Below are 14,633 nucleotides of genomic sequence, written 5' to 3'. Positions count from 1 at the left end.
AACAACTCCACAAATATGTCATTTCAACACAACCTTCTGCACTATCTTAAAATAAACAGGCAAACTACCAACTACCATCAAAAAAACAGAACACATTTTTATTTCCATTTTGTTTTACATATTTGCTAACCCAACCCTTGACCAGAAATGTTTGGTCATAACCCATCCAAGATTGTTAGAGACAGATCATAAGAACAGAGATAGCATTGACATTTTTTGGATAACACCATTTTCCTGCTTTACAAAGCAATTTTTTTTTCTACAAATATGTTACTTTCTTTGTAAACTTTGTTTTTTTATTTGAAAGGGGGTAATAAAAAAGGAAAAATAGGAAAGTTGCCAGGGAAAGAAATGGGAAAAGATTCACTGTTTACTTTTGGTTTACATAAATGATTCATCATGTTGCTTTGCTTTCCTTCATCGATAGGAAAGATCTTTAGAAGTTTTATCTTCAAAAGATATCTTATAAAATAACTGTAAAGATGTCAAAATCATTTTCCCATGTAAATCCCCAATTTTTTCCATGGACTTATTTCTATTTCCATGGGACTATTTCTACTCCACATTTTTATTCCACGTATCAAATTCTTTCCAAAAAGAACATTTTGTTGCTACAGCTGCTTTGGTGGTACTCTTACCATGGGCTTAGTCTGCCCACACGTATCTATGTACCACTGTGGAGGCAGTAAATTAAGTTGTACCAGTGCTTCAACCCATGATGCATAGGAGAATAAACTTTGGGACTTTGGGGAAAAAACAGGCCCTCGGGCCTCATCTTTGACCTACTGATCAGAATTTCTGTGTTATGCAGCCCAGGTATTTCTTTTTTTCTGGTTTTTTTTTTTTTTTTTGGCATTTCTTATTTTTATACACTGATGCAAAAGCAGGCTAAAGAACCATTGAGTAGGAGAATGCAAATCAATGTTGAAGACGAAAGCAGTCAAGGATTAAGAGCCTGGTCATTTAACAAAGGGAGGAGAGGAGGGAAGAGGGAGGTCCCCATTCTTAGCGGTATTTAGAACAGAATACAGATGGGAGATCACATCAGAATCAATGGAGCTTTTTCAAATGACCTCCCTCATCCCCATTAGAGATGTTAATATCCCTGTGGATAAACACTGTACTAGAGGATCAAACCTCTAACAGCTGCAATCATATACAGTTAACTTGTTAATGAAGGTTCTCTTTTGGTCCTACTCTGAGTCTTAACATAAGACCCTGTACTAGCCTATAACTAGAATAATGCAGCTTGTCATGGCCAGTTTGTTACTAATGAGAATTTTAAAATTTAAGACTAAGATGTTATACTAAATGGAGAACTATAAGCCTGGAAACTTGCACATATGTGAGTTTACTTTTCTTTTCTCATTCTAGACTTCAGCATTGTCTGCTAAGTCCTGTGAAAGTGACTCTCCATTCCCAGCGCACCCAGGAACTCCCGAGTGCTGCACCAAAGAGGGCCTTGAAAAGAAACTCTGTATGGCTGCCCTGAAGCACCAGCCACAAGAATTTCCTACCTATGTAGAGCCAACAAATGATGAGATCTGTGAGGCATTCAGGAAAGATCCCAAGGGGTTTGCTGATCAGTAAGCTGCTTTCATCATATGTAAAACTTCAGGGCATAAAATAACATACATGTCTAATCTAACCCCCTATTCTATATAAGCACCTCTTATACCGCAACCCGGACAATTACCAGTAACGAAAACTTGACTGTCACCCACAACATCCCATCTCTGTCAGCGCCTATTACAAATAGCTTTCTCAGATGGAGATGAAGTCAACTCTCCCAAGCGTCTACCCTCTCTCATCCTAGTTCTAGTATCTGAAGAAGACTCACTTGGATCCCCTGTCCACATGACACGTTCAAGTATTTGACAGCAGCTGTTGTGATTCCTCTTATGTTAGGGATCCTTGCACACTCCATCTGATAGAATTTTATTGCTGTGCACAAGTATTTAATTTCCAGTAGAGCATAAGAAATAAACAGTTTTTCATTCTTACAGTACATTCCCAGAAACACTTGTGAACATGACACTTGTTGTACCACATTAGTGGACGTATTACTTTTACCTTCTTGTTTAACATTCATGAAGAGCCGATTATATATTGATTCTTTACTCTCAGAAGATCATAAAGTTGTAAAAAAATTATGATAGTAGAAAAAATATATATACACACACAGAAGTCAAAAGCAACATCATTCAAACTGGCTTTAGAAGTATGAAATCAAGATCGTGATTTCATAAAAGTTGGTTGGCTTGCCCATCCCTGTAAATTCAGGGAGGATTTTGCCTAAGATCTCAGTCTTTTTAGACACTTACTGGTTTATGCTCACAAAAATTAAAATAATTTCAACAAACAAGCCTATACACAGCAATTGTCTAGAATAAACAGATAATGAAAGATAATTCCATTACCTTCATTTCAATTTTTTCCACCAACGTTAATAAGCAGCTACCATAGGCCATGCATATGGCAGATGCTAAAGGAATAAAGGGACAAATGACCCCTCCCAAGTAATCTACATGGAAATTTAGAAACGATTTTTTAAATGAAGATATTGATTAAAAGTGACTAGTATTATAACCCTTTCTCTAAATCCCTAGTGCTTTTTAGATACTATAACTATCAACTAACATGCACCCTTTTTCCATCAAAATACTTCTGAAAAAGACTGTTTCCCACAAATGTTTTGACCAATCCTATTTTTCCCCCCACAGATTTATGTATGAATATTCCATTAATTATGGACAAGCTCCTTTGACACTATTAGTCAGTTACACCAAGAGTTCTCTCTCCATGGTAGGGTTGTGCTGTACCTCACCAAACCCAACAGTATGCTTTTTGAAAGAGGTAAGTGTCATTTTGTTACATAGTTATGTTCTTTTTTCTTCTTCTTCTATTAATGCCGTTCCTTTCAAATAATGTTAGAAAGATTCCGATTCTGGAATCCGTAAACGTTTTTAAAATGCCTCTTTCGTATTTTGTTAATTGGAAAAAACACACAATCACCTCTGGGGAAAAAGTTCCGTTGGTCAGAATTCAGTTTTCTAGTCATCAAAAGGAGTCCAAATGGTCTCTTTTTGGCCATTCCTGCACACTGCTTTCAATGGATCCTGACCATCTAATGACATTCTCTCATTTATTTTCTAGAGACTTCAGCTTAAACATTTATCACTTCTCACCACAATGTCAAATAGAATCTGTTCACAATACTCTGCTTATGGGAAGGAGAAATCAAGGCTCAGGTAAAGATTTAGCACCATCAGCATGTATAGCTGTTTGTTTCTGCACTATTGATCCATAATATTAGGATTCTCTAAGAAAATGTTTGTAATAGAAGATACAGACCATAGTGTTATGCTCCAATAATCCTCAAGTAGGGCCCAGTTATTTTTTCTTTTCTCTACACAAAATAAGAATAAGGAACAAAACTTTTCTAAAACATAATTTGATTTTAATCCACCTTTTCCATATGCTCATATGGGAAGACTGGTAGACCACTAGAAATTATCTCCTCAGTATTCATATTAGCATGTATTACAAACACATGAGCAAAAACAATCGTTTTCATTCATCACGTGTTACTTGCTTTGCCTAGGTTTTCCTTGGGAAAAAACTTCCTGAATTCTTGTTACATGAAGCTTTGTGCTCTATCGTGTACATCTCTTAAGCTTCATGAATTTATTCTAATTACTTACTTTGTTTATAAGCTTCACTTTGATTTTTGTATGGCTATTGTTAATTTCACAACTTTGACAGTTTCTATGTTTACACTTCCCTCAACTTCTCAGACATCTAGATTTGCCAGCTTTATATCGTCAGTATTTAGAGTCTCTTTAATTCCTTTTACTCTGATCCACAAGTGTTTTCCTCTAATGGTAATGAAAGAATTCATGCTGGCACCAGATCTTAAGGTTCCCCCAAAGGGCATAGAAATTACTTTCATGAGTCCTTTAAAAAATAATCTTCCATTAGAACTACTGAAATACTAAACGGCATCTTCTGTAAAACTTCCCTTTAGTTTTCCTTGCATTTAGAGTATTTGGCATGCAGAGCATAGGAACTCATAGTATAAAACCCCCTATAACAATATACATATATGTCTTAATCATAAATTTATACTTGCATTAGTGTCTAGGAATTTACTCCAAGGAACTATCACTGAGTGTGGACAAAGATTTAGCTAAAAACATTGCTGCCATATTTTTTTTAAAATATGAAAAACTTAGATATTTCCTAATAGAGCACATTTAAATCAATCATGATATATCCATTTATGAGAGAATGCCATACAGTTTGTTATAATTATATTTTAAAAGAATATTTAATGAAAACAAAGTATTGCTAAAAGAAATCAAAACTACAAATAGACATTTCATGCTTATGGATTGGAAGAATGTTGTAAAAATATCCATACTAAGCAATCTACAGATTCAATGTAATCTCTATCAATATCCCAATGGTTTTTTTTTTTTTTTCTGAAACAGAAAAAAAATCACCCTAAAATTCATATGGAATATCAAGGGACTCCTTATAGCCAAAACAATCTGGAAAAAGAACAACAAAGTTGGAGGTCTCACACTTTGATTTCAAAACATATTACAAAGCAACAGTAATAAAGACACTGTGGTATGGGCATAACAAGATACAGAGAGACCAGTGGAAAAGAACAGAGCGCTCATATAGAAACCCTAATATATATGGCCAAATGATTTTCCACAAGGGTGCCAAAACTACATGATTGAGAAAAAAGTCTCTTCGACAAATGGTGTGGAAAAATTGGATTTGCACTTGCAAAAGAATGAAGTTGAACCCTTACCTTACACCATATATTAAAATTAATTCAAAATGGATTAAAGATCTAAATCTATAAAACTCCTAGAAGAAAACATAGGGAATAAACTTCAGGACATTGGATTTGGCAATTTCTTGGAAATGACAACAAAGCATAGGTCACAGCAAAAATAGATATCCAGGACTACATCAAGCTTAAACTACTGCACTTTAAAGGAAAAAACCAAGTGAAAAGGCAATCTATGGGATGGAAGAAAATATTTGCAAGTCATCTATCTAATAAGGGTTTAATATCTAGAATGTGTAAGGAACTTCTACAGCTCAACAAAAAATAACTTGATTAAAAATAATTGAATAGATGATTCAACAAGAGATATGTAAGTGGAAAGATATTCAACATCACTAATCATAAGAGAAATACAAATCAAAGCCACAATGAGGTATCATCTCACACCTGGTAGGATGGCCACTACCAAAAGAACAGAAAGTGAGTGTTGGCAAGGATATGGAGAAATTGGAATCCTTGTGCACTGCTGATGGGAATGCAAAATGGTACAGCCATTGTGAAAGATAGTATGAAGGTTTCTCAAAAATTTAAAAATAGAGTCACCATATGATCCAGCAATCTCACTTCTGCATATATGTCCAGGGAAATTCAAAGCAGAACCTCAAGGAGATATTTGCACACCCATGTTAACTGCAGCATTATTCACAATAGTCAAGAGGTAGAAGCAACCCAAATGTCCACTGACAGATGAATGGATAACGTGTGATACGTACATACAATACATACCTATATTACATATTATATAGTCTTACATTCCTGTCACATGCTACAACATGGATGAACATTGAGGACATTAGGCTAAGCAAAATAAGCAGTCACAAAAGGACAAATACTGTATGATTTCACTCATAGAATATTTAAAGTAATAAAAGTCATAGAAAAAGAAAGCAAAAAGGTAGAAGCTCACCAAAGGCTGAGGGTGGATCAGTGGGGAGGGGGCAGTATTTATGGGTTTCGAGTTTTAATTTTGCAAGATAAATTTCTAGAGATCTGTTATATAAAAGTAAATATACTTAACATTACTGAACTATACACTTAAAAATGGTTAAGATGGCCAATTTTATATGTTTTTTGCCGCAATTTAAAAAGAATGATATAGAACCTATTCCTGATATATTAAGTGAAAAAGGAAAATAGGTGAATGGTATAGCAGAGCATAATCGCTTATAAAATACCTTGTAAGCCTTATAAAATACTTCAGGGTAACACATCAAAACATCAACATTTATTAACTCTGTGGTCTAGCGCTATAGGTCTTCATTATTTCTTTTATCTGTAGTTTCTAAATGAACTTATGAAAATTTTTAAACATGATGAGGGGTCACAAAAACACAACGCTGGCCTTATGAATAGACATTAGTGCTTTCTTTATTGCCATTTTAGATCTAACATTTTTTTTATCGCAACTATTTTTTTAACATCTTTATTGGAGTATAATTGCTTTACAATGTTGTGTTAGTTTCTGCTGTATAACAAAGTGAATCAGCTATACGTTAGATCTAACATTTTAATGGCATGCTTCAACTACGTAGATCTGGCCAGAAGAGAAGCTTTATATCAGTACTGAAAATATGAAAAGATTCATTGGGGATGACTGAATTCTGAATAGTGACTTCTGCACAAAGGATCCATCACATAGCAGTTGTGCTCTATGCAGCCACTGAGGAATTAAAATTATGCTATTACTCCTCCCGACTCTGTGTTCATAATGAAACCGAAAAAAACTGGGAATATGGGTAAACTACTAATTCATTTTTAACTGTTTAGCCATCTCATAAAATTTGCCCAAAAAGTGCCTACTGCAAATCTGGAGGATGTTTTGCCACTGGCTGAAGGTGTTACCACAATCCTCTCCAAGTGCTGTGAGTCTGCCTCTGAGGACTGCATGGCTAAGGAGGTAAGAAAATCACCATCATCATGAGCCACATACTGAGTGGCAGACTTTCTCCTAAGCTGCTTTTTATATGCATCATCTCAATGAATCCTCATATGTATCCTATGAAATTTAAATATATTGTTAACTCAGTTTTACAGATGAGGAAACAGAAGATTAGCAAGGATTAATAATTTGAAGTCATACAACTAGCAAGTGGCAAAGTCCACACACAAGGACAAGATTCTGATTCCCAAGACCTTACTCTACCTACAGAGTCCAATGCAGATCTACTAGTCGTATATAGTTAAGTTTAAATTAAACAAGTTTAAACTTCAACTTTGGTAACACTAGCCACTTTTCAAATGCTCAGTATTGCACAGTACAGATAGAAATTATTTCATCATTCATCATCTGTTCTATTAGACAACACTACAACCATTAAAGTGTCTAATGTTTTTGTTATGTCTATTAAAATTTGATAGTCATCCAAATTTCTCACCTTTCATTTATATAATCCTTTCAAGTAGATACAAATTTGAACTGTTACTTAAATAAAAGTCACTACGTGTCTGTGGAGCTCTTTAGAGATAGATACTTTGTTACCTGGCCTTTTTTCATTAAGGATACCTGTCTATGTCCATAGATGTTTTTCTATAATCTGACTTATAATGGCTAAGTGGGACTCTATGTATGTATTGCATATGCTGCATTAATCTACCTAGATATGCCATCTTTTTATTTAACCAGTCCCCTTTTATTGGATTTAGGTTGTTTCAGTTTAATATGTTAAGCAATGCTGCCCTTAACAGCCTTATACCTAAATCTTCCCTTCACCCATAATTATTTTCTGAGAGTAAATTCGTGGAAATCAGATTGTATACTTTAAGGCTCTTAGTACACGTTGACAAGTTGCCCTCCGCAAATGTCCTACCAATGTACCTTGAAAGAGCATTCACACTGACTTCTGTAAGCCTTCCTTATTTTTAATTAGACTAACTAGGAAACTAACAATGCACAAACTCACAATTGCTTTTGTAGCTGCCTGAGTACACAGTAAAAATCTGTGACAACTTATCCACAAAGAATTCTAAGTTTAAGGACTGTTGTCAAGAAAGAACACCCATGGACATTTTTGTGTGCACTTACTTCATGCCAGCTGCCCAAAACCCCGACCTACCAGATGTCAAGTTGCCCACAGACAAAGATGTGTGTGATAAAGGAAACACCAAAGTCCTGGATCAGTAAGTAGGGTTGATCTAATTTGACAGTATTGATATTCACTAGCATTAAGTGACAAAGAAATTAAAATGGGAAGAAATAGTAAGCCCTTATCTGTTTTCCTCCAGCTAAGAACTAAAATAAACCATTGGTTGCGTATACTGAGTTGCATGAACTACGAGTACGTGCATACTTGAGGTGTAAAAATATTTCTTAATTAAGTCAACAGGCCCTAAAATCAATTACCAGTATTACCAGAGCAGGATTTAGACTGAATTTGGATTGAAACTAATTTACATTTGTCTAAGTACTCATTGTTTTTTTTTTTTTGCGGTACGCGGGCCTCTCACTGCTGTGGCCTCTCCCGTTGCGGAGCACAGGCTCCGGACGCGCAGGCTCAGCGGCCACGGCTCACGGGCCCAGCCGCTCCGCGGTATGTGGGATCTTCCCAGACCGGGGCACGAACCCGTGTCCCCTGCATAGGCAGGCGGACTCTCAACCACTGCGCCACCAGGGAAGCCCCTCATTGTTTTTATAAATGCATAAACAATGGGATGAGACAATGGAAGAATTTACACAAACTACTTTCACAGAAAAGCTACCTAAGTTACTCACTTGATGCTTTATATAGGGTTCATTGTATTATAGTTGCATAAAGGACAGTTCCATAGGCATGTGAAGTAGATCTGTTTACATATAAATATATAAACAAATTTATATGTAGTACATACAGCATTTTACTTGAGTTAAATTAACTAGTTACAATAGCTTCAAAGCAACTGTTAATAATTTGCATTCAAATGAGAATAGATTTTAACTTCAAACCTGTTGATTTGGAGTCAATTTTAATTAAATCTTATTTTTAATTAAGAAGGCAGGTATTCTGCCTTAATAGATGTCAAATTTCAAAACATGACATGCCTACACAAATCTACCCATTGTTAAAGAGTGTTACCTCCTTTCTCTTTCATGCCAGGTATACATTTGATCTAAGTAGGAAGACTCATATTCCAGAAGTATTCCTCAGTAAAATACTTGAGCCAACCCTGAAAAGCCTTGATGAATGCTGCCACTCTGAAGACTCTACTGCCTGTTTCAATGCTAAGGTACAATGTGCTATATTTTCTTTATCAACTTTGCTATAGATCAAGGGTTGGCAAACTGCAGCTCATAGGGCAAATCTGGCCTGGTGTCTGTGATCTAAGAATGGTCTTACATTTTTAAATGCCCTAAAAATAATAATATTATACATGAAAATTATATAAGACTCCAACATCAGTGTTCATAAAGTTTCGTTGGCATATAGCTCTACTTATTGTTTATGGCTGTTTTGCCATGGTGGTAGTTGAGTAGGTACAGCAGAGACTGTATAGGACTTACAAAGCTTAAAATATTTACAATCTGGTCTTACGTAGAAAATGTTAGCCAATATCTGATATAGATAATAAACACTCATCTTGATACATTGCATGGAGTTCTGATTTAACATCTCCCTGGACAGTGTTTCAAGACAAATAACTGTTTTCTTACAGGGTCCTCAATTGACGACAGAACTATCTTCTTTCATTGAAAAGGGACAAGAACTGTGTGCCGATTATTCAGAAAACACATTTACTGAGTACAAGAAAAAGTAAGGGACTTGTTCTGGCTGATTCCTCCAAATTTATCAATAATAGTAGCCCAGTACTGCTATTTGAAGAAGAGTTGAAGACTTTAGATGTGCTAAGCCCAAAAGGAAGGCATTTCTTTATAAATAAGTGTTAACACTAAAATAATAGGCCATAATAATAAAAAGTTTTACTGGCTTCCTGGAAAATCTCTGTTGAGAAGATCATATCATTCTCAACTTGATTAATTTCTTAGATTCATTTCAAATCATTTTGAACAACACAGATCCAGCAGGCACAAATACAACCCCACAAAAAGATCTTTATAAAGAATCCCAAAAGGATGACACCTTCTTCAGTGACCCCCATGAAGTCTACCTTAACAACGCTCTAAAAGAAAAAAAAGCTGTGAAATCCTTAAGTTCAAAATGGTTATTTCCCAGTTATCAGGAAATTACATAATTAATAGATCATGGAGGCGTTATAGAATGTTACAGATAATGCAAGATTAAGTTCTCTGCCAACAGTTTTGAACTCCAGGATTACAAGGGGCAACTGAGTGATAATTTATATAATCTCAATACATTAAAAATGTTAATGCAGTCAAATTGACATTTTGAGTTTTGAAAGTAGAGAAGATGGAAACGATTGAGTCTAGGTATTTACAATCCCATACATGCCCTTTTTCTCCCTATCCTACCAGAGTTCCTTCTGGTCTGACTTGCTTTCCCTCCCAGCTGGAACCAACTCTTTTCAATAACGCTTTTATAAGCAGGCTAGTCACCCTCACCCTGTTGTCCTTTCCCTGTACCCATTTTACTAATCCCAAATCCAGATAAACTTGGGTCTCTACTACTTCCCAATCCTACTACTGAGTGGGCTGGCAAGTATTTCTTGGAGAAAGTCGTAAACCAGGCTGAGTCATAAAACATTATGAGGGTACAGAGTTACCAAGATCATAGACCAATCAAACTGGGAGAGAATCAAGAGAATTCAGATCCTAGCACCGTCTTGAAAGGGAGATAGAGAGTTAGTCAATAGTAGAGCTAAAAACAAGAGCCAAAGTTTCTAACCTTTTTTGTGTTTTCTAGTATAGCTAGTTGAGAAGTAGGCAAACTGAAGGGAAAATTACATAAAATGAGGGAGAATACATGAAGGTGACAAAGTCCTGTAAGGGAAGTATTCTTTGAGGAGTTTGAAATCTAGAACTTGAGAGAAGATGAAAGGTCAGGGAGACTAGAGGAGGAAGTCATCCATGCTGATTGATGCAACTGAGCGAATCAAAGGGGAAAGGCGGGAATTCAAATTCAGCAAGAGTTTGTATGTTTACTTTCATGATCTAAAGAGACAGGTTTCACTTTCTAATCTCAAACTGAGGCACTAAAAATCGTTCCACAGATATTAAGTTTTCTTAAGAAGGGCAACTATATTTTCCTTTTTTGTTGCTAAAGATCTGAAGTGGCTATCATTTTGCACTAGACATGTTTATAAAACACATCTAGTAAAACTTTACATAAAATTGGCCTTTCAGACTAGCAGAGAGGCTAAGAGGAAAACTGCCTGATGCCACAGAGACAGAACTCGAAGAGCTGGTTGACAAGCGCTCAGACTTTGCGTCCAAGTGTTGTTCTATAAACTCACCTCCTCTCTACTGCAATTCAGAGGTAAGAAAATTTAACCCTCTACTTAATCACTGCATAGTATTAAGAACTTATATAGTAAGATTTACTCATTTGTTATTGATTGCCTGATGGAGAAATGTTTTGTTGGCCTTTTCAGATGCAGTAATCTGTTTGTTTACATCCTCCATTTGACCCATTATTCTCCAGCAGTCATTTCAGAATGCTATATTAGAATAGCCAAAAAAGATAAAGAGAGCACTCCATTTCACTTTACAGCTGATTTGGAGGTATTAGTGACAATTCCAAGAATTTTGATGTCTCACCCATTCTATTTCTGCAGTATAGAGGCAGGGTTAAGAACAACTCTATGCCGTACCAAAATAGTATCTTCCTTTGCTCATCTCTTTCTTAAGTTCATGATATTAAGTTGTATCCCTTTTGGCCGGATTTAACTATTGTTGGTTTTGTTGTCTATTGGGAAGGAAACATTTATGATCCATTTTGGACCCATCATTTTTGCTTTTACATAAAAGTAATTTAACTATAGTGTAAAAGTTAATACTACGGGGCTTCCCTGGTGGCGCAGTGGTTGAGAGTCCGCCTGCCGATGCAGGGGACACAGGTTCGTGCCCCGGTCCGGGAAGATCCCACATGCCGCGGAGAGGCTGGGCCCATGAGCCATGGCCGCTGGGCATGCGCGTCCGGAGCCTGTGCTCCGCAACGGGAGAGGCCACAACAGCGAGAGGCCCGCGTACGGCAAAAAAATAAATAAATAAAAAAAGAAAAGAAATTAAAAAAAAAAGTTAATACTACTTAGACCAGTGATTTAATGCCAATCAGAAGTCCCTTTCTATAAGTTAAAGAATTTTTTCAAGAACTTACATGAATTTTTGTTCATCTAAACCATGAAAGCAACAAAGGCTGGTTTCATTTTATTATTCTATTATTTTTCTATTCTATTTCTATTACTATTCTATCAGAGCACATTTGATAATATCCTAAAACTTAATAAAAATCACAGAAGTTTGTGTGTCAGAAGAAAACCTTGAAGCTCATTTAGTGTACTTTTTTACTCAGTTAATCCCTTCCACAGGTCATTCAGCTTCCATTTAAATACAGTCAATTTATTTTCTCTTAGAGGTAGACTATTTTCACTGCCCAGTGGCTTCATTTATGAGAACATTTTTCTATAAACTAAACCATGATATTCTCCTCATAATTTCTGCTGAGTCTAGTCTGGCTTTCTCTACCAACTAGAAAATGTCTTTCTCTCTTTTCAGTAGAGGCTCTTTTATATTTGAAGTGGTTTTTGGAAAGTCAGACTGTGAAAAGCTGTTTGTGCCTTTGTTTTTGTTCTTTTAAGTTTGGGGTTATACGTACCAATTCTCTTAACGTTTTAGTGAAGTTTTGTTTTTCACCGTATACTGCCAAACAAAGCCTTAAATTAACAAATCGAGCTACATCATATTGTTTTTCTTTCTTCTCTATACCCTTGAAGATTCTGATTTCTCCTCCAATTTCCATGTATACACTCCAATCCCAAACCTATTTGCCAACCTTGTTTGTAATAATTTGTAAAGTCAGAATTCCAGACGAAAAGGGTACAATAAAATCCTGTTCTTTAAATTCTGCTGAGAAATATATCATGTTCACCTGTCATTAAAATTCAAAACAAGTAAGATTCTAAACAAAAACTGAAAGACTTGGAGTATTAGGATATTTTGGTCATTATCGGCATTAAAACATTTAGCATAAGGCAACTAAATAGAACAGTTCCTTCCTGGACTACCAACTGGCTTTGGGTAATATAAATAGCTGCTTAGGCTGCCTTTTCCAGAAGGGGGGGAAAAAAAAGTCACCTTACCTAAAAGGTGTTTTCTATCAGCAGAATTTGCTCTGACGGTCTCATGCAGTCATCAAGGAAAAAAAAAAAGCCTAAATCCTTTTCTTATATTCTGTCAAAATACCACTTTTGTAACCCATCTCTAGTCCCATCATCTGTTCATCCAGCTACATATTTTTTGACCTCATACGAGACAAACTGAGCTTTATGCACAAAGCACATGCTTCCTTCAAGCCTCTTGCTTTTCATTTCTTTAATCTGCTTTTCACTATATTTTTCATTATAACACATTGCCGTTTTAAAACTTTATTTTCGACAACCATGATGAGAAGGAGTTTGGTAGTGTTCTATTTTCTTGCTTTATAACCAGTAAATTTATAGCAGTGCTGCTGCTGAGTAGCCAGACTTTCCGTAATAGCTAAAGAACAGTGAGAGGAATGGAGTTGAGATACTCATGAACATTTGATTATTTAGAGCCCTCGGACGTTAGACCCTGTGGTGTTCGTTAGCCTTTTTGATTGTCTTTCTACGTTAATCTCATTGTGAGGTAGGTGTGCTCGCCTCTGCTTTCTGACTTCAATCTGCTAGAACAGCATTCACTTTAATTCTCAACGCTTAGTGTAAATATTTGTCCCATTTACCCTATAATTTGGATTATAACTTCTCATTAAGTTTATCATTTAATCTCCTCATCCAAATGCTTGACAGTTTCTTTTCCTTATAAGTAGTGCCCATCTACTACATTCACTCCAAGTCATTTATATCCAGGGATCCATTTCTGTCTGCCATTCTAAATATACTTGGCACAGTTGCTAGAAGAGTGGCAGAAGGGGCCTCTGAACCATACTAAATCAGTGTTTCATTACGTGGTCACCTACCCCTACCTACCCTGATCTTGAAATGATCAGGAAATAGAACCATCAGCGTAATTTTCTTTTTTCTCTACCATGGCACTCAGGACTGGTCCATTTTTATATTCCGTAGAGGCCCACTGACTGTAGAAAAACTTACCGCTACAAAATTAGACTTTTTATTTCTCTCCATCATTCAGGCAAGGCATCCCTGTTCATTCTTCTGAAAACTCATTACTGTGCTATCCCTAAGATGTCCCAACAGATTTCCCAAAGTTTTCAGAAAGCCACTGTTATGTGCTGGAGTTGATCATTAAAATTTCGAAGACAGTCAAATGCAAATAGCCAAGAGAAGCTGGGCAAAGAGGAGACTGACTCTTCCTCTCTCATCCCCTTCACCTCCTTCTCTCCCCGTTTCTTCTCTCCCATACTTCAGGAAAAATTGTTACATCTCTCAGTATAAGTAGATTTTATAATCCTCAGTGTCATAGCTAGCAATTATTAAACAATTTCTATTTCTTAAGCAGGATATTAATAGCTTTACATGTATTTATAGAATGATCTAAAACAATTCTAAATGTTAGGTAACATTATAATTCCCTTTACACATGGGGTGAGTGAGATATACAGAGATTATATAAGGAAAATCGTAAGTTTATTTAATGAGTCTGTTACTGTCACTCCATGTCATTGTCAGAATTCAGCCCGAATTTAGCTAATAATGACAAAGGCAAATTACCGATACCGGA

General features: G+C 36.0%; 1 protein-coding gene across 1 annotated transcript in view; it reads left to right on the top strand.

Annotated features, from left to right (window-relative positions):
- Positions 1 to 14,633, top strand: part of GC (GC vitamin D binding protein) — a 40,259-nt gene that overhangs the window by 19,640 nt on the left and 5,986 nt on the right. The window contains exons 4-11 of the mRNA XM_082838784.1: positions 1,375 to 1,586; positions 2,724 to 2,856; positions 3,157 to 3,251; positions 6,635 to 6,764; positions 7,782 to 7,984; positions 8,938 to 9,067; positions 9,494 to 9,591; positions 11,100 to 11,232. Of these exons, the coding sequence (XP_082694910.1) occupies positions 1,375 to 1,586; positions 2,724 to 2,856; positions 3,157 to 3,251; positions 6,635 to 6,764; positions 7,782 to 7,984; positions 8,938 to 9,067; positions 9,494 to 9,591; positions 11,100 to 11,232 (1,134 nt within the window). The remainder of the gene's footprint in view (positions 1 to 1,374; positions 1,587 to 2,723; positions 2,857 to 3,156; positions 3,252 to 6,634; positions 6,765 to 7,781; positions 7,985 to 8,937; positions 9,068 to 9,493; positions 9,592 to 11,099; positions 11,233 to 14,633) is intronic.

The sequence above is a fragment of the Leucopleurus acutus genome (assembly GCF_964270905.1).
Source record: "Leucopleurus acutus genome assembly, chromosome: 4".
Taxonomy (NCBI): domain Eukaryota; kingdom Metazoa; phylum Chordata; class Mammalia; order Artiodactyla; family Delphinidae; genus Leucopleurus; species Leucopleurus acutus.
This window is presented reverse-complemented; position numbering and strand designations above follow the sequence as displayed.